Consider the following 21685-nt stretch of genomic DNA (forward strand, 5'->3'; position numbering starts at 1 on the left):
GCATTGGAGCTGCTCGAAAAGATATCTGTCGGCTATTTTACCAGGCTATGCCCCAAAGTTAATCTCCTTAAACCTGCTTGCTGCCTTAAAAGCTGTGGATAATGCTATCCACTTGCATTGGTTGGAGGAGGTTGACAGGGTCCATGGTCTTGGTTCAGGTGTTGTTGCTTGTCTATGTAGTTTTTTGCCATGCCCCAGATGTCTCCGGTACACACTTATTTGGCCCTCGTCATGGTGCTGCTCTGGAGCAACACCATATACTTCCATTTCTATGCCAACGACATGCATGTGTGTCTCTGATCAAGGTTACTCAATCAAGGGGGCTGGAAGCTTGTGGACTGGAGAGAAGAGCCTTATGTTCAGTGACAATAAGGTGAAGCTCGTGATGTTTAGGACCAAGTGGTCCATAGGACATAGAGGTTCTTAGACACGGACCTCAGAGCATTTCAGACTCCAATGTACAGCATTCAGCAAGCTATACCCATGTATGCTAAAATCAAGGACTGGGATTTGTCTGGGATGCAGACTTCTCTATGGGCATTCAGATAAGGTAAATATAAATGCATCTTTCTTTTGCAAAATGTTAAAGAGTCTTTCCTGTATCTCTAAAAAAATATGACACTACTGTGCTTGATATCATCTTTGCATCTTCTGCCTGTGTACAGCCATTACATTTCATATATTGATGTATCACATATTTCATTTATAAACATGTGCTGCATTTAGTATTGATTAAACATATACAACAATTAATATTTATTTTATTATAGTTTGGTAGTGCATCAATTCATGTATGTGATTTATTATGTGTGATAGATTTAGTGTAAGTGCCACATAATTAATATGCACATTTTTGCACTTTACATAATTCATTGGAATGCCTGCTCTTTTGGAAATAGTCTGGAAAGTGTGTTTAAGCCAGGCATAGGCATGTATTAGGCAAAGAGGAATCTTCAGCTTTCTTTCTGGGACATTAGTTTGTGAGCTGAGCTGCAAGCAGCCCAAGCACATGCTATCATGTTCTGGGAGCCAGCACAGCCTTATCAGCTCATCCAAGAAGGCCAAAACTAAGACAGAGAGTCACTTTCGCGAAGTACAGAACAGGCTTGTTGTTCAGTTAAGATATGCTGGCTAGAGCTCACCTCAAGAAACTCAGATTGGCACTTTTAGTGCTAGGACAGGTTAGCTACAGGCTAAAAAGGATGGGGTAGATTTACAGACTGCTTCCATCATTCAATGCAATGAATTACTGAAACATCACAACAGTGTTGCAATTCTTGTTTATACTTTTCATATGGTTCTCATTGCCTCTATTGTGTTTGTTTTTGTTGTGACATCAATACATGTTATCTGCCTTAGATTAGGACACTCATTTCAATAAAGTCTTTAAATTGTATAGTGTGGGTTTCTTGTGTGTGTGACCACCCATGGTGAAAGTAGTTCTGGAGTTGACTCATTAACAAATAAACCTGTAGTTTTACAAGACTGATTGCAGGCCGGAACACTCCATCCTCATGTAATACTTAGGTGGTTCATAGGTTACTGTCCACCAGATTTACGGTCTTGAGTTGGTAAATTGCCTTTGAGACTATGCTTTAGCCAGTGTCTAGGGTTTCTATATAGCTGGGCTATATTTTGCAAAGGTGCCTTAAAAAGTGACTGCAACACAAAATATATTTTAAAATGTTTTTCTTTACCTGTAAAATACTTGGAAGGGTCCCAAGAACCAGCAGAAAAGATTAGATGTTTCAGATAGCAAAATCTTCATAATTGACATAACTTAAAGGCCGATGTACCAACCCGTTTTGCAGTAGTAAACGCTTAGATTTGCAAAATAGGAGTGTGTGCGACCCCAAAATAGGTTTTTCAATGTACGAATCCTATTTTGGCAATTGGGAAACTTTTATCTGCTCCTAATGTGAGATTGCAAATGGATGCTGATCTGCACTTTGGAAAGGATATGTTGTATGCATAATTTCCAAATTAGGAACTGGTATCCAATGCATCAGTGGTTTGCGACCGAAATTCAGTCACAACCATTGAAAAGTTACCATCTCCCAAGCTGGGCTAGTAACTCTTTAGACCCCTTCCTCTTTGTGATTGTTGAAAAAAAGTCTCATGGAGAGCAGGCAGTGGTGCAAGTGACCACTGCCAACTCCCAAAGAAACTTTAAAAAAAAAAAAACTTTGTTAAAGCATTCCCGTTTTCTTTAACCCCTTCCCTGCTCATGACGGAACCACTCCGTAATGAGCCACACTTGCGCTGTGCTCATGACGGAGTGGTTCCGTCATGCTGCGGCCGTTGGCCGCCGCTCCGCCCACGCGGCGCTAATTCCCCGCCTGTGCGGGCGATTAGCGCAGTGGGCGGAGACGTGACGGAACCACTCCGTCATGAGCACAGCTCAACCATGGCTCGTACGGAGCGGTTCCGTCACAAGCACAGCGCCACCGCGCTGCCCCCAAACCCCCCCCAGCGCCGCGGCGGAATTCCTGCCGCGGCGAAGGGGTTAAGTTAAATGGGCTGCTTTAGAAAAAGCGTCTTTATTTAAAGTCGAAGTGTGTGTCATAGTTTATGTTTTTATGCACAGTGCTTTTTAAACCTACCCCTGAACAGGAGATGCAGCAAGGGAGAGTGCATGTGGCTGCGATGCCATGGGCGTGGTTAATCATCAGAAGCCTGATCGGAATGTGCATCTAGTGGCAAGCAGCCACAATTGAGCAGCCGCATGGGGTCTGATGTGCGACTAGCCCCAATGCCATCCAACCCTCAGGGGGTGTAGTCCTTACAGAGAAGAAACATGTGGTCCTTCAGGTCACGCTTGCAGTGTGGTTGAGAGCCTGGAATGGTGCCTCCTCTCATACCGCACACCTGTACTGTATGTGTGGGGCTCATCCATATTCCTGTGAGAGGGATGATGTTGACTGTTCGGTTGCCCAGTGGAGTTTATTGCGCGAACCCCTTGCGGAGGAGAGTCCTCCTAGGAAGATCTCACATCAGGTTTTCCTGAATGGGAGTCCTAGTCGTGGCCAACGGCAGCAGAACCGCTCACAAAAAAAAGCAGTTTATTTACTCAGACAATTAGGGACTTCATAGTTCATAGTGTCAAGACATTATTTAATTTTATTCAACAAAATTGGAATACAGCAGTGTTAAGAACAATAATTAAGACAAAGACCACCACAGACATTCCAAGACAACTACATTTCCATTTAAGAAGAGAACTTGGAAAGGTTCCAGAATTAGCAATGAAATACATATGGGAATGTTATAACATCTAATTTGTTAATCCCACCAGACATTTCTTTTGTTTTAGGTCACATCATTATTTAATGAATGGAAGCACTCCGTGTGCCCACTATTGAGACTTCACACCCTTTACTAAAAAGTCATCATTACCCAGAAAGAACACTAGTGAAGTAAATGTTTACCACTGACATTGAGTGATAAGTTTAAACCCTGCAGTATCGACTTTCTTTTTCATCCTTCGGAGGATGGTGGACCACTAAGCTTGGAATATTGCAGAAATGAGCATAGCCTTGGTTGTTGTGGATTTTGGTGACAAACATTTTACTACGAACTGGAGGGTTGAACTGAAATGAGTGCGCTATGCCAGATATTCTAATGCTGCTGTTGGTCAGCAGAAAATAAACCTTCAGCAGGACTCACTATTGAGAGTTCTGGAATGCTAAGGTCATGTGATTAAACACAATGCTTTAAAACAACATATGCTCAAGAAGGTGAAGTCAGCAAACCTTCCACAGCATATTCTGTCATATTAAAGGAAAGCATTAGCTCCACTCCCACTTGATTGCTATCTGTAGCTTTTCAGACTGTAAGGAGCAAACTGCTTTGGAAATGCATGTTTGTACCCCCAAACGGATGCTGTTTATGTATGCATATCTAAATAAGCACTGGCGAAGCCAATAAGTTATACCTTGGTTAGCTGGACTGGTGTTTTGTTTTTTTACATTTTATTTTTTTACAAGAGAGTGCCGCAAAAATAATAGGAAAGCATGCGGCTGCCTTAACATGGAAGCCAATGGTTGCAATAGAAATTAAGCTAAAACAAATGTCATATAATTTTAGTAGAAAAGCTCTGCTGCTTCCTAGCGTTCAGATGCACTTAGAGCAGGTAAAAACACAAGAATGACAGAAAAACAAAAAGGATAAAGAATGTAAAGAAAAAAAGCATGGGCAAAGGAAAGGAAAGGCCCACCTCGCCTGGTACTCGAGGGCCTTTTTAGACTGATGCAAGGCCCGACTCGCTGTACCGGGCATCAGGTGTTTACCTGGGAGGCTGGAGGGGGGGCAGTTTTGTTACTGGGTGTGGTTTATTGCTGAGCAGGGGGCACTGTGTTTTGCAAATTGTACTGGATTTAAAAGCACCTACTGCAGAGTTCCTTTTATATCCAGCAGTATTGGGGAAAAAATAAAAAAATTGATATATCCCTGGTGATTTATGTTCTTGCTGGAGAAGGATTGGTGTTTTGTCTAGTGGCATTTCTGACTCATCTAAAGTACCGCAGAGGATTAATGTGCCTTTTGCAAAGAACGTGTACCATGCAGTCACAGAACTGTATTTAATGTGCATAGCTCAGTGGGTGTTTGCTTTTGTCATGGAGATCCTTTTGTTACTTGCAATTTATGAGTCACAATCCTAATATAGCACAGTGAGCTATGAACTGCCATCAAAGAGCTGCACGATACAGGTTATAAAGTAATGTTTTTTTTACCCATGCTTTCATTATCCTAATGTTGCTAAAAGGGGCCTCCTTGGGTAGAAATACATCAGTATAATTGACATGGGATTCCTACACCATGTTATCCTGGTTGTCCTATGTAACAATTCCTATAGACTGATTTACACACGTATGATTTATTGTCTCTCTATAATGTGTGTGTGCTGTAAAGTGCTCTGACATCCTACAATGGTATGTGAGGAGCTATAAGACAAATGAAATACATGTGAGAGAAGGGCTATGGAGAGATAAGGGGCACTGGCGGAGAGTGAAGGAATCTGTGAAGGCGGTGGTCATGGGACGGGGTGTGCCCGAAAATTATTCTTCCACTGGGGTTCCACCAGTGCTAAAGCTGGTCCTGTTGTGCCACTGGAGGACGCTAACATCCCTTGAACTGGTGTTTCATTGTGTTCTTAGCTTCCTGGCTGTGCTTAACAGTGAATGTGTGCACTTATATTTAAAATCATGTTTCATGCTTGACATCTTATTTTTTGTGTTCTCTTTAGCAATGTCTCTGGGTATGACTGGGCATCCTAGTGCACTGTATGGCCATAATTTACTATGCTTTAAAACCTAATAAAATTGAATACATAATGAAAAATGTGTTGGAGAATGTACCATTTTGGCCATTTTTCTTGGTGGACAATCCCCCAATCCCTCGTGTAGTGGTCAAGTTTGCTTGCTAGCTTACTCACTATGGACTGTACGGGGCTGGTCTCACATACATTGCCAGGGCTGCATTGGGTTCTCAGTCTGGCCCTGGACGGATGTGCTCATGACTGGAAAAAATACCATCACTCCCAATGAAAGACAACCAGTGGCTGAAGAGGGCTGTCCAGAACTTGAACAGATCAGTGGCTGAAGACGGCTGACCCAGTACATGCATGTTTTTTATTTATGATTCTTTTTCATTAAATGAGGCTGGTGTGAAGGCCAAACCTGATACAGTGCATTTACTAGACACAGAGCACAGCCACAAATATTTTATAAATCCCTTTTTGATTGTCGTAGCAGTGTTGCCATCTCAAAATAGTGGTTTCCAGTCAGCGGCCCTAACCAGGCTGCTACTATCTGTACCAGTATAGGACCTTTAGAAAACAAATTAGGAACAATAAATCAATGATATCAGAATGTTGTACTGCCATGTAAGGCAAAGCCAGGCTCTGCATTAGTTTTGCACTGCTTCTGGCTTTGTAGGAAAGTGCCTGGGATTTTCAGAGATCTTTAGTAGTGCTGTTTAAGTTGTATTTCATCCAGTCCTGTATTTTTCTTTGAGTTCTGGTACTTGCAATCGAGTATTTACTGTAGCAACAACAAAACAACTCACAACAGCAGATTATAGAGAAAAAGACCATAGTAGGAGATCAACTTACAATCGATGCTTTGTTTGTTTAAGGGTGGAAAATGTAAAATATAAAAAAATAGGAATCAGAAAATTAAAGGCTTGCAATGTGTTTAAAGCGTTAGTTCCAAGCTTTAAAGCTTCTGATGTAAGCTAGCTGATGATCTGTGCTTTTTGCTCTGGCCTTATACTTGAATGTTTCTGTCATTAGTATGTGGGATGGGGCTGTCACAATTCTTAATGGCTGCCGCCTTTTGTTTTGGTCTCAAAGCTAAACATGCATTGACAAAGCAAATGGGTCTCGCCTTCTGGCTTTGCAAATATGTTTTGATTATGCTGTTCAGCCCTAGCAAAAATAAAAAATAGCTATTGCCAATTCTGTTCAGCATCAGCAAAAATAAAAAGCAGTAATAATAAACCCAGCGTGATAATGTATATGCATTAATGAGTTGTATATCTTGCACATATATCAAGCATCATGTGTGTGCATATATGCATCATTACAGTATGGTGGCCCCAGGGTGAAGACGTACACGTATATGTAATAATGCCATGGCCATTTTGCTTTTTTTATTAATATTGCAAGATGGTGGAAGCCCATTTTAGAGCAGAAAATAAAATAGAAAAAGAAAAGGTGCACAAAAATATGTTAACAGAAAGCAGTGGAGTGGTAAGATTTTCACCTGCCAGACCCTCGCAAAGTGTAAAAAAAAATATTTTTAAAAATGGGATTTAAGGAGTGGACAGAGGTTAGGAAATGCATATATATATATATATATATGCTGCTGCTGATGAGCAGCGGGCTGGGAGGAATGGGGAGTCATGTGATTGTGGAGTTTACAATTTTTTTTAAAAAAAGGCAGAATAGGAGGGGCTGGGGGTGGTCAAGCAACACAGAGCGCCCTGGAAGGCGAGAGCCAGAAGGGGGAAGCAGCACACTGGAGAGAGCAAGAAACAAATGCACTCTAGTGGAGAGTTAAAAGCAAAAGAAAAAGGTAGTTCCCTGGTTGTGATCAGTGGAAGGATACAAGTCATTGAATTACAAGAATGGTAAAGAGGCTAGGATCTAGGTAGGGATAAACACAAGAAGAGGAAGGAACACCATTGAATAAGATGAAAACAAATTAGATTCACTTTAAAGTCAACCAATAATAAGCAATTGCTTACCGAAAGCCCAGAGTAAGTATTGATATTGTACACAAAAGGTCTTTCAACTATATAGGTGAAGCCTAAAAAACGGAATGATTTGCACGTCTCTAACATGGAATTTCAAGCCTTCCTCTTCCAAAAGGTTTAATGAAGCTATTTTCACAACTATACTAGGTGAAGAGACCTGTTTTGTTTTCAAAGTTTTCACACTGGTGGAGCAATAATGGGTAGTATTAAGGTATCTTGAAATATTGTAGACCAGTGTTTATTTTCCAGTGCTGAAACTGATTGTCCAATTCCAAATATTATGCCAAGTGCAATGTTTATGCCAAGCGCAAATGTTTTTAAAGATTATTTCCGAAATTTTGCAAAAAAGCTTTTCTTTTTTTTAATATTCTCTAGAACATCCTGCACTGTGAATAGGCAGAAATCGATCCCCTCGTGCTCGGTTTTCTCCCCACATTCAAGCAAGATGGCGAATGTGTCGGTACCTTTGCAATGAGCCAGGTCGGAGTAGGCGCTTGGGCCTTTGTAAATCACCCAAGGCTTAGACCAGGATTTGGACTGCTCGGGAGATTTGTTTAAGTAAATCCCAAGGTCGGTGTGCCCTCTTTTTGAGGGGTGCGAGAATAAGAGCCAGTGCACGGGGTCCTGCCCTAGTGTCTCTGTTCCCAGAAAGCTAAGGGTGCTGCCTTCGCAACCGCTTCTAGTCTCACTTAGCTTTTTGCTCTTTTCTATACATTTGAATTCCCCCCCAACTTTAAAGCACATGGCTTCCACCCTTTTGTTGCCTGTGGTTCGTGCGTTGCAGTACAGCATACTCTTGCCATCCTCTCCCACGATCTCAGCTACCTCACATTCTAAGGTTTCATACTTGCCGATGCCCATTGATGCCCGCCACGTCTGTCCTCGGTCCTCACTATAAAGGTAGAAAGACTTTGCTTTGGGGCAGCACGGAAATATACAGAGGCACATGCATTTGGCGACGTAGGCATACGCCGGTAGGATAAGTGCACCATTTTGCATCTGAATGCCATGTCCAGGCCCGACTGAAAATGTGGCCAGTTTCGGGAAGGTGTTCGTAACGGCTTCAGTCAGCTCTCTGCAGGGGCTCCAGGTAATGCCGCAGTCCTTGCTTTCAATGAAGCACAGTTTTGTCTGGTTGCCACAACGCCTCTGATGGCCCTCAGATACACCCTCCTTTATGCAGTTGAAGAACAGGAACAGTACTGCATTTCTCTCCTCGAAGACTGGGCAAGGATTCATTGTTCGAAATCCTGAAACGGTGGCATTGTCTACTCGCAGGCAACCTTCCCACTGTAGAGTAAAAATATATATTATTAACTTGGGATCCACACATGGGCACATGTGCCTTCTCCTCCAATCAGTAGCACACACCATGAACTTCCATATAATCTAAACACGAACCCAAGAAATCCAGCACAACCAAAACCACACAAAATATTTCATTTTCCAACATGGGCCAAGAGAAAGGGCAGTGAAACTATAAAAGTATTTTTACAGGGAAACAGAAGAAAATGGTCTCTATATTTATACTAAAGGTACTATGAGAATTAGCGCTAATCGTCAGATCTGAACCTGGTTCCTCATTTATGACAGACTAGAGATGCATGCTCACATTGTTCTGGGATGCGTATATCAGCCTATAGGATTCATGGTTAGTTCTGAGGCTAGAGAGGGGGCTAATCCCTCTTTGAAGGAGGAGGAGGAGGAGGAGGAGGCTTCCCTAGTCTTGGCTGAAAGTTAAGGCTTCTTTACTTCAGTGGTTTTCAATGCTTCATTTTGGTGCTTAGGGACAAATGTTATAATAGCCTAGAAAAGGTCCATAAAAATGATTATAAGAATTACATTAATAATGGTTATAACTTGGGCAAAGCACGAAGGTGTTATTCAAATAATTTCAGAATTGTATACCATACACTCTCATGCTTTTGCCTCCGATTTCCTTCCTTGTGTATATGGAGTGACTCATATGCTCCAGGTGACAAGTGGTAAGCTTAAAATCTAGATCTGGAACGATATAGGCATATTGGACAGCCTGACAGCTGAACTGTTTTAATCGCCGACACCGGAACCCTACCAACATTCTGCTCCTGCCCCACATGGACACATACAGCTAATATGCCTTTCTTTTTAGCCAGAATATTGTCTTTCAAAGTGATAAGTCTCAAAATAATACAGCATTTTACATATTTTTCTGCTTAGAAGGGAAGACACTTTAGTTACAAACTTCCACACATAAACATACTTTTTAGTGTTTCATGAATACCGGAATAGCACCATGGAAGGCCTTTGCAATCCTTGCCATGGCCAAGGAGAAGATTGCCTTCTAGGATACTAAGTTGGCAAAGGCTAACCCACGAGACAGTGCTTAACTGAAACCACTTATGAGAGCAATGAAGAGTGTAAGAAATTCATGAACAGAAGCACTGTCCAACATACAAGAATAAACTATTTATGCGCAACAGTTATAACAGAAATCAAACCCATCAAATCAATACATAGACATAGGCTGGCATCCCTCGTCTTTGCTTAAAATCACAAGCGATAATATCGGAGTTGACGTCATTGGTTCCTTGATTCCTTATTCTTCCATATTTTTCAAGGTTTTTCTCATTATATTTATGGGTAGAAATGTTAGTATTTTTATGAACAGTATGACACAGTCATGTGTCTTTGTGGGACACTGTATACCAATTGACATTCAGAGAGACAATATGTAGAAGACCTTTCGCTGAATATTTATTACATCATGATACATACATACATCCATCCTAGCTCTGTAAACAGAACTATGCATCACTTCAAATATCCCAACTTAAATCTCCCATTACCTTCGAGCCCAGCATCCCACTTGGCCTTTGTCCTCAAAGGATTATATTGGCGCTTTTAAATTTAGTTTACTATTGGACTGGAGCCACCCTCAAGACTAGTTTGTCTATAAAAGTCCCCACACTCTCAGTTTTGGAAGGAAATCTCTCAATAAAGTTATGGATGTGAAGTAGGCAATTTGTAGGTTACATTGCTTCTCTACGGTCCTAGTGGTTTGTGGGATAGTATGTGTAAATTGTTTTGAGAGCCATAACTTACAACAAGGATTGTATCTACTGGGCTACTGACGGAGACTCTCTCTGTTCCCAATAGGCACATATCAGTCTCTTGGCCACTCCCAACATGTGGAAGACCATGGGTCCCCATAGTTTTGCGTCACCTGTTTGGGTAACAGGACCCCGATGTAGGAGAATGAATTTGAATTCTGGATTACGGTTGATTTTTGTCCATGAGACGTTATCGATTTGACTTAAACGTCTATAGAATATACCTGAATATCTGCACATTCTTGCTATACATGCAGCACTGACACCGTTTCCTCCCCCCTCCTTCAACACTTATTAAAGGAATTCAGGTATGTGTGTTGTAATCTGTTGGGGTGTCAGGTACCATCTCATCCTGATTTTGTATACGGGTTTCCTAGTTTGGAGGCTTCTGAAATATCTAGGCAAGGTTATCCAGTTCTTTTACCAATGAGCCTCAGAGATCTAGTTTCCCATTGTGTTTGGTATTTCCATTTCTTATGGTCCCTAACAGTGTTGGATATATTTTTGAGATGAGCCCCTTTGTGGTTTCAAACCTGCTCAGTAATTTTTGAAGCGGGGTATGTTTCCTAGTGGCCGTTATTCTATTTACTGTCTTCATTATTGAGAACCTAAGTTAGTCATATTGAAGTCTGTCTCGCTCTATGACCTTGAAAGTGTACTTACATTCTGTAAAAGATTCAACATCTAACATCCTCCGCAAACATGTCTCTAATTGTAAGGCTTATTCCCATTTCTCAAACCCACTTCACTCCAACATTGGTGAGAAGTGTGGGTTTAAGTGTACAGGAGGACAGTGAGAGGGGAAGGTGGTAAGTCCTTCCCCGATTGCTAATTTGTCCCATATTTCGAGAGGGGATCAGGTTATCTCAGAAATATAGAGATTCTGCGGCCACGTTCTCTATGTAACTAAGGGGAATCCCATAAGAGTGCTCTCTTTAGCCAATGTTTCTCTGATTCTCTAACCAACTATTCAATGATGATTCTTAGGTGGGTTGTGTAGTAATAATTCAGTAAATCTGGGCATGCCAGGTCGCCTTCTTCTCCTGTGGCCATTGCTACCTCTTTTTGCTCTTCTGGCGTTACCGTTTGCCCCGATTAATGATAGCAACATTTTGTGTAGGGAGTTTAATTCAATTTTCACAATAGCATTGAACAGAGCCTCGAACGACAACAATTTTTGTTAACAACATTATTGTGGCCCAACCACGATCATCTATATAATTTGCACCATTTCGCTACGTCTGTCCTGATCTGGGATTTCATTTGCTGCCAATTATTTTTTGTCCATTCTTTCCCTGAACCATGCATTTCTCACTACCCTTACATGGGTGCACCTCATTCTTTCTCTTTGACTGGTTTAGCATCTTATTTCCATAATATTCTGTGGGCCTCCTGTTGTGAAGGGGTTGGAGCCAGTGAGGCTGTACAGGTGATGTGGAGTAGAATTCAACTACGTAGGAGAAAATTGATTAAAAAAAATCTTTACAAGTGGGTCGAATAGGTGCAGGGAGTGAGGGTCTGTGTTGCTAACTTGTTTTAATATCTTTCACTTGCTGCCACAGTTTACTGTTTTGTAGTGGCGTACACAAAAGGTGTTACTGTTAAACAATTCAGTCATGCTTAATACGTTGACTTTGGAGGGATGAATGAATGAATCCGTTGTCCCTATTGGATACAAACCTGTGACTGCACCTGTAGTTACTTCTCAGCAGCAGGATTTTACAATAGCTGGCAATGCAGCTCAGTGATAACAGCTGATGATGGCAAAACGCTGGAGCCTCTACGATGACACGTTTCTTCACTTTGTGCTGTGTAAGATGGGTTTATGTAATGTGAATTGGGCAAACAAAAGGGCCCCTTCAAACCAAGGGTCACAGCTGTCAGGTCTGATAATTCAGTAAACTAATGCATGGGTCGTTATTCAACCTTAAGGCCATAGGTTTGAGTATAGCCAGGTCCACTCTGCCTTTCATCATGAGATCAAAGAAACTGGCACCTTAGAGTGCGGGAAAAATAAACTGCTATTATATGGTGCCAAAGAACGCCACTAGATGAACGTACACTTTATGTCAACGGTTCTTATCCTTTTGACTTCTGTGGAACCCCTCAGATTCACCACTAGATGCCGGAACCAAAGCTCAAACAATACACAAAAATAGAAAAACAAGACTACAACAAATACGCAAATTATGAAATATTTGATTTAATTCCCAAACAAAAATAAGAATTTTGATTTTAGCTGGAAGGTTGGAGTTTTTGAAAATGTGATTTTAGTTCTAAAAGACCAACCAATATGCCAGATTCCAGCATATCATCTGATCTTTTTTGTTCCTGATGCATTCTCACTATGTCAGCCAATACTAGGGCTGAGGCCACCAATCGTCCATACTGGACTCTTTTTGACGTAATTAGTCGCATCACACACATCAAGCTAAGGATACCAAGTTGATTTTTAGCATCCAGTTTCAAATCCCTGCACGTTTACACAGCGTTTTAAAATTGTGAACTTTACAATTGGCTTTTCTATGTATGTATATTTTTTAAATCGCTAATATTACTTAATTTTCTAAGCAGCGTGGACCACGGTTGTACGTTTTGCAGACCCCCCTCCCCCATTAAGAAAGGCTGATCTATGTTATGTTAAAGATAAATCCTTCTCTGATTCGTCTCTAACCATAAGTTAGATGAAAAGAAATGTCTTGAAAGTTTTCACGAATTGTTCATGATCCCTAATGGTCGGTGTACCTTTCTGCAGTAGTCTTGTAACTCAGAAGTATCATGTTACTGTTAGGTCTATGGTCTTCAGCAAATGCAACAACCCTTTGAGAGATTATACTGACTGGAGGATGGGATGAGACTCCACAGGCAAACGTTCTAGAGCTCCAGTTGTCTGTAAATAAGTCCTGATCTGTAGATCATGTGGGCTGCACCTTTGCATGAGTAAAAATAGGTATAGAAGGAGGAATGCCAGTGTATGGTACACAGACTCAGGGGGAGATGTTTTTGGTACTTGTCTAGTTCTATTCAGCAGTGATTTTTATACTGTTTACCCATGGCAAACACATCAAGTGTCTTATCAGTTTTCACCTCCTTTCCATCCAAGCCTCTAGTGTCTATCTGAACCCAAAGCAGCCCTTGCTGCCTAGCTCATCCTTAGGCAGTACCTGATGTCTAAAAAAAGGGTGTTCTGAGGTAGAGTCCTCCTTCGGCCTACTATGTGACTTTCCCCAATGGCTGTCTTTGTATTATCAACCACCACTCATTCTACTTCAGCGTCCACTGTACCTGCCCTTCAGTATCTCATCATTGCTTTCTGTGCTATACCACTAACTTGGAGGTCTTCAAACTGGACTTTATTGGGGGGGGGGGGGCGTAATTGATCCGGGGGGGGGGGGGCACCAGGCACTGTCCAAGAGTATCGTCCTGCTGATAGCTTTGTTTTTACTGAAAACATAACAGAGCAGCACTAGGCCACTCTGTAATGATATGATATGTAATATGATATATTCTTATAAAGCGTGCAAATTCCCTGGGACGTCGTGGTGCTGGCAACTGGCAGGATGGATCATAGGCCCGCAGGCCAACTAACAGATGGAAAACAGACAAGTTTTTAGAGCCTTCCTGAAATGGAGCAAGTTGGTCAAATATATTAGCTGAAGAGGAAGGCTATTACATAGTTTGGCAGAGCAGCAAATTAAACTTCTACTGCCCCAAGATATGTGTTAAATTTAGGAACCACTACATTTTTGGAAAAGGTCAAATGAAGATTTCTGATGGGGGGGTACCACTTGAACCTATGCTTTAGGTATTCTGGGCCTCTCTTGTGAAGGGCCTTATGGACGATACATAGAGGCGTAAAAGCAATCCATTTTGTGTTCCCTCAGCCACTGAACCTTATACAAATCCTGGGAGACCTACTGGAACTTGGGGAAGGCTAAGGGCAAGCGAGCTGCTGCATTTTAAAGGGTCTGACATTTGTTCAACTTTTGCTGCTGCATATTCACATAAAGGACATTGCAGTAGTCAATTTTAGATAGCACAAGTGTCACTCTTACTGTCTTCTGAAGTTCAAACGGGATGAAAGATTTTTTTATATTCTCCTCAAAGTATAAGTTAATTTGATACACAAAGGTCAACTCCTGAGGCCACTAAGTGAGGGACGAGAAGGAAATGTTATTGCCAAACACAGGGCCTCTGTCTTACCAGAGTTAAGTTTATGGCAATTACTGTTCATCCAATTGCTCACTTCCATCATACAATCACGGAACCTATTAGCTACATTGTAAACATCACTTGATATAGAGAGAACAATTTGTCAACATAAGACACTATGCAAAATCCAAAAGTGCTGATCAGGCTTGCCAGGGGCATGACATATACTGAAAAGCCTGGAACTCTGTGACAACTCCTGAGGCACTCCACAGGGGTAGACACAAACTTGTTTAGGGTGACTGATTGTTCTCTGACTGAGAGAAAAGAGCTTACAATGGCCAAAGCAGTGCCCTTGATCCCAATGCTATTAAGACGATCCAAGTGCACGTTGTGATTGAGCGTGTCGAACGTGGCCGACAGATCTAGAAGAATGAGTGCTGCTTCACCACCGTTCTCCAGTATCGCCCTGATTCCATCTGAAGCCACACTCAGTGCTGATTCTGTACTATGATTGCTTCTAAATCCAAGCTGAGAAGAGTCTAGGAGATGGTTATAATTTACAAAGGAAGATAGTTTCCGATTCATGGCCGTCTCTACAATTTTAGCTGGCATCAGGAGTCGAGAAATGGGGCGGTAGCTGCTGAGTTCCTGAAAGTTAAGCTGGGGTTACTTTATTAAGGGTAGCACCAAGGCTATTTTACGGGATTTGGGAAAATATCCCTATCTAATCATCTCATTCACGATGTTAGTTTGATGTGGACCTACCGTCTCTGGGACAAGCTGTATTAATGCCAGAGGACATGGATCAGAGCGAGAGCTCGACTTTACTGATTCCATCAGTTTGTGTAAATACTCAACCATAAGAGTGGTGAATTAATTAAAAGTTTCAGTTATAATGGGGGAACTTGGGGCCAGATGTACGACAAGATTTTGCATGATCAAACGGGTTTGCGACCCGTTTGCGCATGCAAAAACCCTGTGGGCCATGTACTAACACTATTTTAAAGATTGACACTTGCAAAATAGTGTTTAGCGACTCGCTATTAGGAATAGCGATCCCACAAGCCATGTACGAATGTTTTGCTACCGCAACTGCGGTCACAAAACACTCGCAATTTACCGCTCTCTTCAAGAGGGTGGTAATGCGATTGCAAAAGGGGAGGGGTCCCCAGGGGAACCCTTCTCCTTTGCAAATGCAGGGGAAAATATTTTTCACGGCCAGGCAGTTGTTCCAGGGACCACTACTTGCCATTTAAGAATGAAACGAAAAAGTTTAATGTTTTTTTTTTAAATGCTTCTTGTTTTTCTTTTAGGAAAACGGGCTGCATTTTTTTTTTTTAAAAACTGCTTTATTTAAAAGCAGTCCCAGACATGGGGGTCTGTTGAGCCCAGCAGGCCACCATACCTGGGAGGGCCAGCCATTCTCAATGGGGTCAAAAATAGCGAGTGCCTCATGAATATTGATGAGGCATGCAATTTGCGGCCCCATTGAGAATCGCAAACACGGTCTCTGGCACTGTTGTACATGTCATTTTGTGAGTCTCAAATTGGTGACTCGCAAATTGAGCGCAATTTGCGACTCGCAAAATAACATAGTCGTACATCTGGCCCTTACATCTTTAATACATTTTGATTGGCTTGCTGTTTCTAGGAAAATTATAAAGCTCTTCGACTTTCGATGGAAAGTAATTAGCCAGTTTATTACGAAAGGATTGATTACTGCCAGGGGTAATTTTGTCATTGAAATTAGCTAATATGTTAACTATCTAAAAAAGTGCTCTAGCTGAATTATTCGCAGATTCAATTTTATCAATAAAGTAAGTTGATTTTTCAGCCTGGATCCAGGCTTTATAGTCCCTAATGCATTGTTTGCATTTTTCTCTCTCATTGGTATCATAATTTTTCCTCTACTTTTGCTGCGCTCGTCAACAGTGCTGTTTTTGAGTTCTTAATTTGACAGAAAACCAAGGGGCTGTAGGTTTGCATCTATGGTGACTGAAATTTTAAAAGGAACTAATTGGTCCACTGCTGAGCAAACCCGATAGGTGTAGTTAGATGTTGCTAAGTACAGATCACTAATGTTGTCCGGTTGAGTTTCTAATAAGATCTGATTGAACCGCTCTGCTTCAGTTTTGTGCCAAGCATATGACTCTAAGGTTTGACTCGATATGCTAGTGGGGGATGGTTTGTTCAGTACCCACAACCTGAACATAATTGTGATCTGACCAAGTGAGTGGTAGTGTAACCATGACTGTTAGTAGCTGGTTATTAGAAAAAATCCCATCTAAAGTGGGACCAGCTGAGTGTGTAGAAGCATGGACTAATTGGGCAAGGTCTAGACTGGAAATGGTATCAATTGAATATTCACTGTCCCTATCCACTGAGGCTTCCAAATGAAAATTAAAATTCCCTAGTAGAGTAAAATTAGATAGATGTTGTCAGGATTCCAAGAGAGTACTCAATGCGTGTACAAAGGAAGCTCTCAGTCCAAGAGGACGGTACAATACCAGTCCATTGAAAGACTGATTCGTAGAGAGATCTATTTTAAGAGAAAGTACTTTGCGTCAGTGAAAGACCCAGGCAAAAATGTGGCTGCCCTGTGACTGGTATACAACCTCTAAAACCCTCCCCACTTGACTGTGTATTCTAATCTAAATAAGGAGTCGCCCACTGGTATGGTAGAAACTAAATTGGGCCCAGAGGTTGGGTCCACCCAGGTTTCAGTAAAAAAAGCTATTTCAGTTGAATGGTATTCTATAAAGTCAGCAAATTCAATGTTGATTTTATCTGAGGATCTCGCATTGAAAAGTGCACAGTTTATTTTACCTTTTGTTAAAGTTTTTACAGGGCAAACAGTATCCTCATCTTTAGGAGCTCTGCTGATATTATCCTCTAATGTAGTAATGGCTTGTGAAAAATGACAACCCTTACAAGAAAGGTGATCAGTTCTTATGGTATTGTAAAGGTCAAATACGGTACAAGAAGTTTTCCTATCCAAAATTTTGCAGCCGAGAAGCTCACCCCTCAAGTATCTCAATTTTCGATAAGATTGTGGAGCAAAACGACTAAGGCTTCTGGTGCTTGGTGCGGTCCGGGCGCAGACAGGCTTCCCTTTGGCACGAAGGTGCACCAACGGCACGGACATTCTACTGTATTGTTTAAATAGCCCACCATCCAGGGGTATTACTAACATGTTTTGTAGTTCATGTCCTGATTGGGAGTCGGTGTCAAAGGGGAGGACCTCTCAAAGACCCTTTTACACTTTAGTAAGACCTTTCAGGCCAGAATAGTATATTGGCAATCATGTATTCGATGTCAGAATTCTGTTATCCTGCCACTAGATGTCACTGACGTGGGACCTTTACGAACCTGCCTTTCTATCAGGAAAAGTCAATAAACGCATCAACACTTACCATAATAGTTTTGCTTCAGCTTTTAGTCCAGGTTTCAGTTCCACCTCCGTGATGCATTATGGTCCTTGTAGTTCCCTCTGTCTTTAGACCCTTTCTAGATCATGTCCTGGTGGTGATTTCCTGTTCACTAGATTGGTTCTTGGATCCTGTGGTTATTTTGAACCCGTATATGTGTATTCAGGACTCTTCTCTATGTTTTCTCAGATCCACATTTTGTTCCAACCTATCCTATTCCCTGTCTTGTGTCTCCTGGTTTCCTTGGTCTTCTTTCCTACGAGCCTCAGCTCAGCCTTCCCATCATTAATGGTTCTCTGATTCCTTGCACCTGGTTTATTCTTTGCACCTGGCACTCTCCCTGCACCTGTACTCCTCCCCTGAGCATCCAGCTATTTCAAACCTGTGTGCGCAAAGTGCCGCAGCTTGCAGTTGACTTCTGTTGAGTCTCCTTGTTCTCTGTTGTGTTCCTGCTGTTATTACAGGCTTGTTCTTTGATTCTCTTTCCCTTTTTCCCTGTACCCATTTTCTTTTTTTGGCTACTTGTAATTTGTGTTTCTGTCCCTTGTTTTCCTGCATCTCAGTTCCATTGATCATAGTCTCCTGTAGCCGTCTTCTTGAGCTGCTCTTTCATAGGCAGACACGTTGCCTTTTGTTCTTTGTTCCCGTTAGTCTGCATGTTTCTTGCTTGCCTTGTTTCAGTGTAGATCTTTCCTAGCTTGTTTTTTAGTATCTCAGCTCTGTGCATTCCAGTCCAGTTTTTCTTTTAGCCCAGTTTCTGTTTTGGTGTTCCTTGTTCTTTTCCCGGTTTCTCTGTCTTGTGGTTATGTTGTAAGTTTTTTTAATTGTACTAGCGTCCAATTGTGCCAGTTGGGTCTTCAAGGTTTCTGCCTTTGGCACAGAGACTCACCCAGTTCTCCTCCCTAGGAGCTGCTGGGTGTTTCCCCAAACTCTGTGAGGAGTAAAGATATTATGCAAAAGGAAAGAGCAGATTAATCACACAGAGAGGTCATTTTCGAGGAGCAGACAAATTATGATGTCTGCTATGATAGTTTGTCTATTGTTTCCCTGCTTTACTTTCCTATTATTACTTGTGTTCGTACTGCAGACTTCTAGTTCCCTATTAAAACCCTGTTCCAACCTGCTTTAGTCCTCAGCTTCTGTCCTACTTCCCTTCTAGACTTCAAGTACTCTCTTGTTTATATTACACTCCAGTTAGCCAGTCTTGTCCCAGTCTCACCATGCTAGTTCGCTGATATTTGACTGTATTTTTACAAGGGATAACTGCGGTGTTTAAATATATTCATGCATATTTAAATGTTGCCAATTTTATAGAATAATTATGAAAAAATACTTTATAACTCCGGGGGGGGGGGGGGGGCAATGATTTTATTTTTTACACTGGAGGGGGCTTGGCATTAAAAAGTTTAAAGACCACTGCACTAAATCATACCACTGCTGACCCACCAGTCAGCTTTGAGTTCCATCATCCCTCTTATGGTCTTTTCCGACTCTCGCTACTTTTCTAAAACCTTCCCCTTCCAAAGTCTCATCAACTTTGTTTCTTCATGCTCTAGCCTCTTAAATCAGTGGAGTCTCGATCACCATTACAATGTCGAGTTCTCCGAAGAAGGTAGAAATCAGTGTGTGTGACCACATCTTTTCTCATACTTTTCACCTTCCCCCATGCCTATAGAACCCAGCATGTTTGCTACAACATGGTATAACCAGCCTTTGTTTTACATGCGTGAAACAAAAACACATCCCACATAGGTCATACCGCACTCATGGACATTTAATACATCCATAAACCAACACATGACAGCTATATCTCAAATTTGTTTCTCTTTTGTCCTTCAATACACACCAAGGTGCAGTAATCAAAACACAAGAAGAATCACACACAGCACTGTAACACTACCCATATTAGGCCACGTTACAAACACACAATATTCCATACAAGCAATCCCACATTGTGACCGGCTACCCCTCCTGAAATGTTCTTTAATGTCAGATCTGTTCTGTTCACCAGTCTGGCAAAGTGCAATGGCTCACAGTTTCCTCCACTAATCTTTCCAAGTCAGGGAACCACACTTTACCCTTCAACCAAGCATGTGCTGAAATGACTCCTTGTTACCCTTGATGTGCCAGCTAAATGGTTCTGTCAAAAAAGCGGTGAGGCATCACGACGCAGTCAGCCCTGCATTGGTGCTCTGGTCATAGTGCATTATCCACAGAAATCGAAAGAAGGTCTGGGACCGATGGGTGTGTGTTGTTGACCCAGTAGGCCCGACTTCCGCAGGTTGTTTTGGCTGCCAGAGATGTAACCTGAAGACAAGCATGGTACTTTGTGCTTTCAGCTGTCCCTCTTTGGTAATGGTCCTGGGGCAGGAATCAAAAGTCACTTGATAAACCCGCTATTCAGTCTTCTTCACAGGCCTTTGAAGTCTTACACCTGAGCTGCAAGGCTCTCTTTCTATGCTGGCTTCTGGGAGTGATGCGGGGTCAAGGAACAATGGCATAAGTGCTTTGTGGCCACTGATGACTTGGAAATGGTATACATATATGTAAAAGAGTAGGCAACGCCATTTGATTGCTTGCCTTCATGCTCAATCTGTGAGCGCCTGGTTTCAGTTTTTCTCAGGGTCTGACGGGCAAATGCGATAGGGGCACTCTCGCCATGGTTCCATGGTAGTGTTCTTCCAATGGTATTGGCCAAAGCCCGTAGGGGCCTGTATCCACCACTATATTACTTTCTTTCATCGTGGTGCCATGCAATGGATCATCAGTGGCTGCTATGAACACCATTTTATGAGTGACAGCTCGTCCCAATGGTTTAGTTAGTATGGATACTTGGGGGATATAACAGCTGCAATAGTTCACAATTCTCAGGAAACTATGCACCGTTGCGAAGCAAAAGTCCACGTAAACCTGTGAAATACTCTCGCGGGCTGATCCAAATGTGAAAAACACTTCAGGGAAGCAATGCCTGAAGTGGTCTAATCTAAAGCTATCGATTGCTGAAGGAGTCTGTATTTGTGTTCACGACAATAAATCTTTGACTTTGCCAGACCTAAAACTGATTAACACCTTTTTGGTAAATTTACATTGTAAGTCTCCCTTTCTCGTATTTCTTTATTTCTAGGAGAGTGATACTCTGGCTTAAGACAAACAAAAGAAACGTAATCGAGTTAAAATAAAATTAAGTAGAACCAACAATCCTGAACTGCCTCCTTGTCGGAGCATTTTCAATTCTGTAGAGGCAGAACGTGAGGGGTGAAATAGATTTGCTTGTCAATTATTCTCACCCAGGCCCCTCCAGGTTAAAGCCTCTGTGGAACTGGAGTGTTTTTTTTCTTTAAAAAAATAAAAATAGATATATTTTGTGCTGGAAACATGTGAGATTTCATAACAGCCTTAAAAACGATTACAGTGCAGCCAGGATATGCTGATATGGGTGTCCACCCACCAAATTTCCTGTTAACCGGCACCTGCCCTGACACATTATTGTTACTTTCTTTTCCTGCTCAGTAACTAAGCAAACAACAGCTTGGGAAAAGGTGAACGGGGTCACAGGAATAAAGAGTTGATAGCCTGAAGCTCTTAGTTGTCTTATTTTTTATTTTTGATGTTGAATTATTTGGGAATGTGCAGCTGCATTGACTGTGCCACGATATGCAACTCCCTTCCAACACAGCAGGGTTCTCCTTTCTTCAAAGGACCATTCCATAAACAATCATAGCATGTTATTCTGGACACGAAGAGGGCACATGTAAC

At 41.8% G+C, this 21685-nt stretch overlaps 1 protein-coding gene across 2 annotated transcripts in view; it reads right to left on the minus strand.

Moving 5' to 3' along the window:
- Positions 1-3102: 3102 nt before the first annotated feature.
- Positions 3103-21685, minus strand: part of LOC146806030 (sialidase-3-like) — an 87704-nt gene continuing 69121 nt past the window's right edge. For both annotated transcript variants that reach the window (XM_085623352.1, XM_085623353.1), the window contains exon 3: positions 3103-8547. In XM_085623352.1, the coding sequence (XP_085479478.1) occupies positions 7582-8547 (966 nt within the window). In that variant the 3' untranslated portion in view covers positions 3103-7581. The remainder of the gene's footprint in view (positions 8548-21685) is intronic.

Source organism: Triturus cristatus, chromosome 8 (assembly GCF_964204655.1).
Source record: "Triturus cristatus chromosome 8, aTriCri1.1, whole genome shotgun sequence".
In the NCBI taxonomy this organism is placed as follows: domain Eukaryota; kingdom Metazoa; phylum Chordata; class Amphibia; order Caudata; family Salamandridae; genus Triturus; species Triturus cristatus.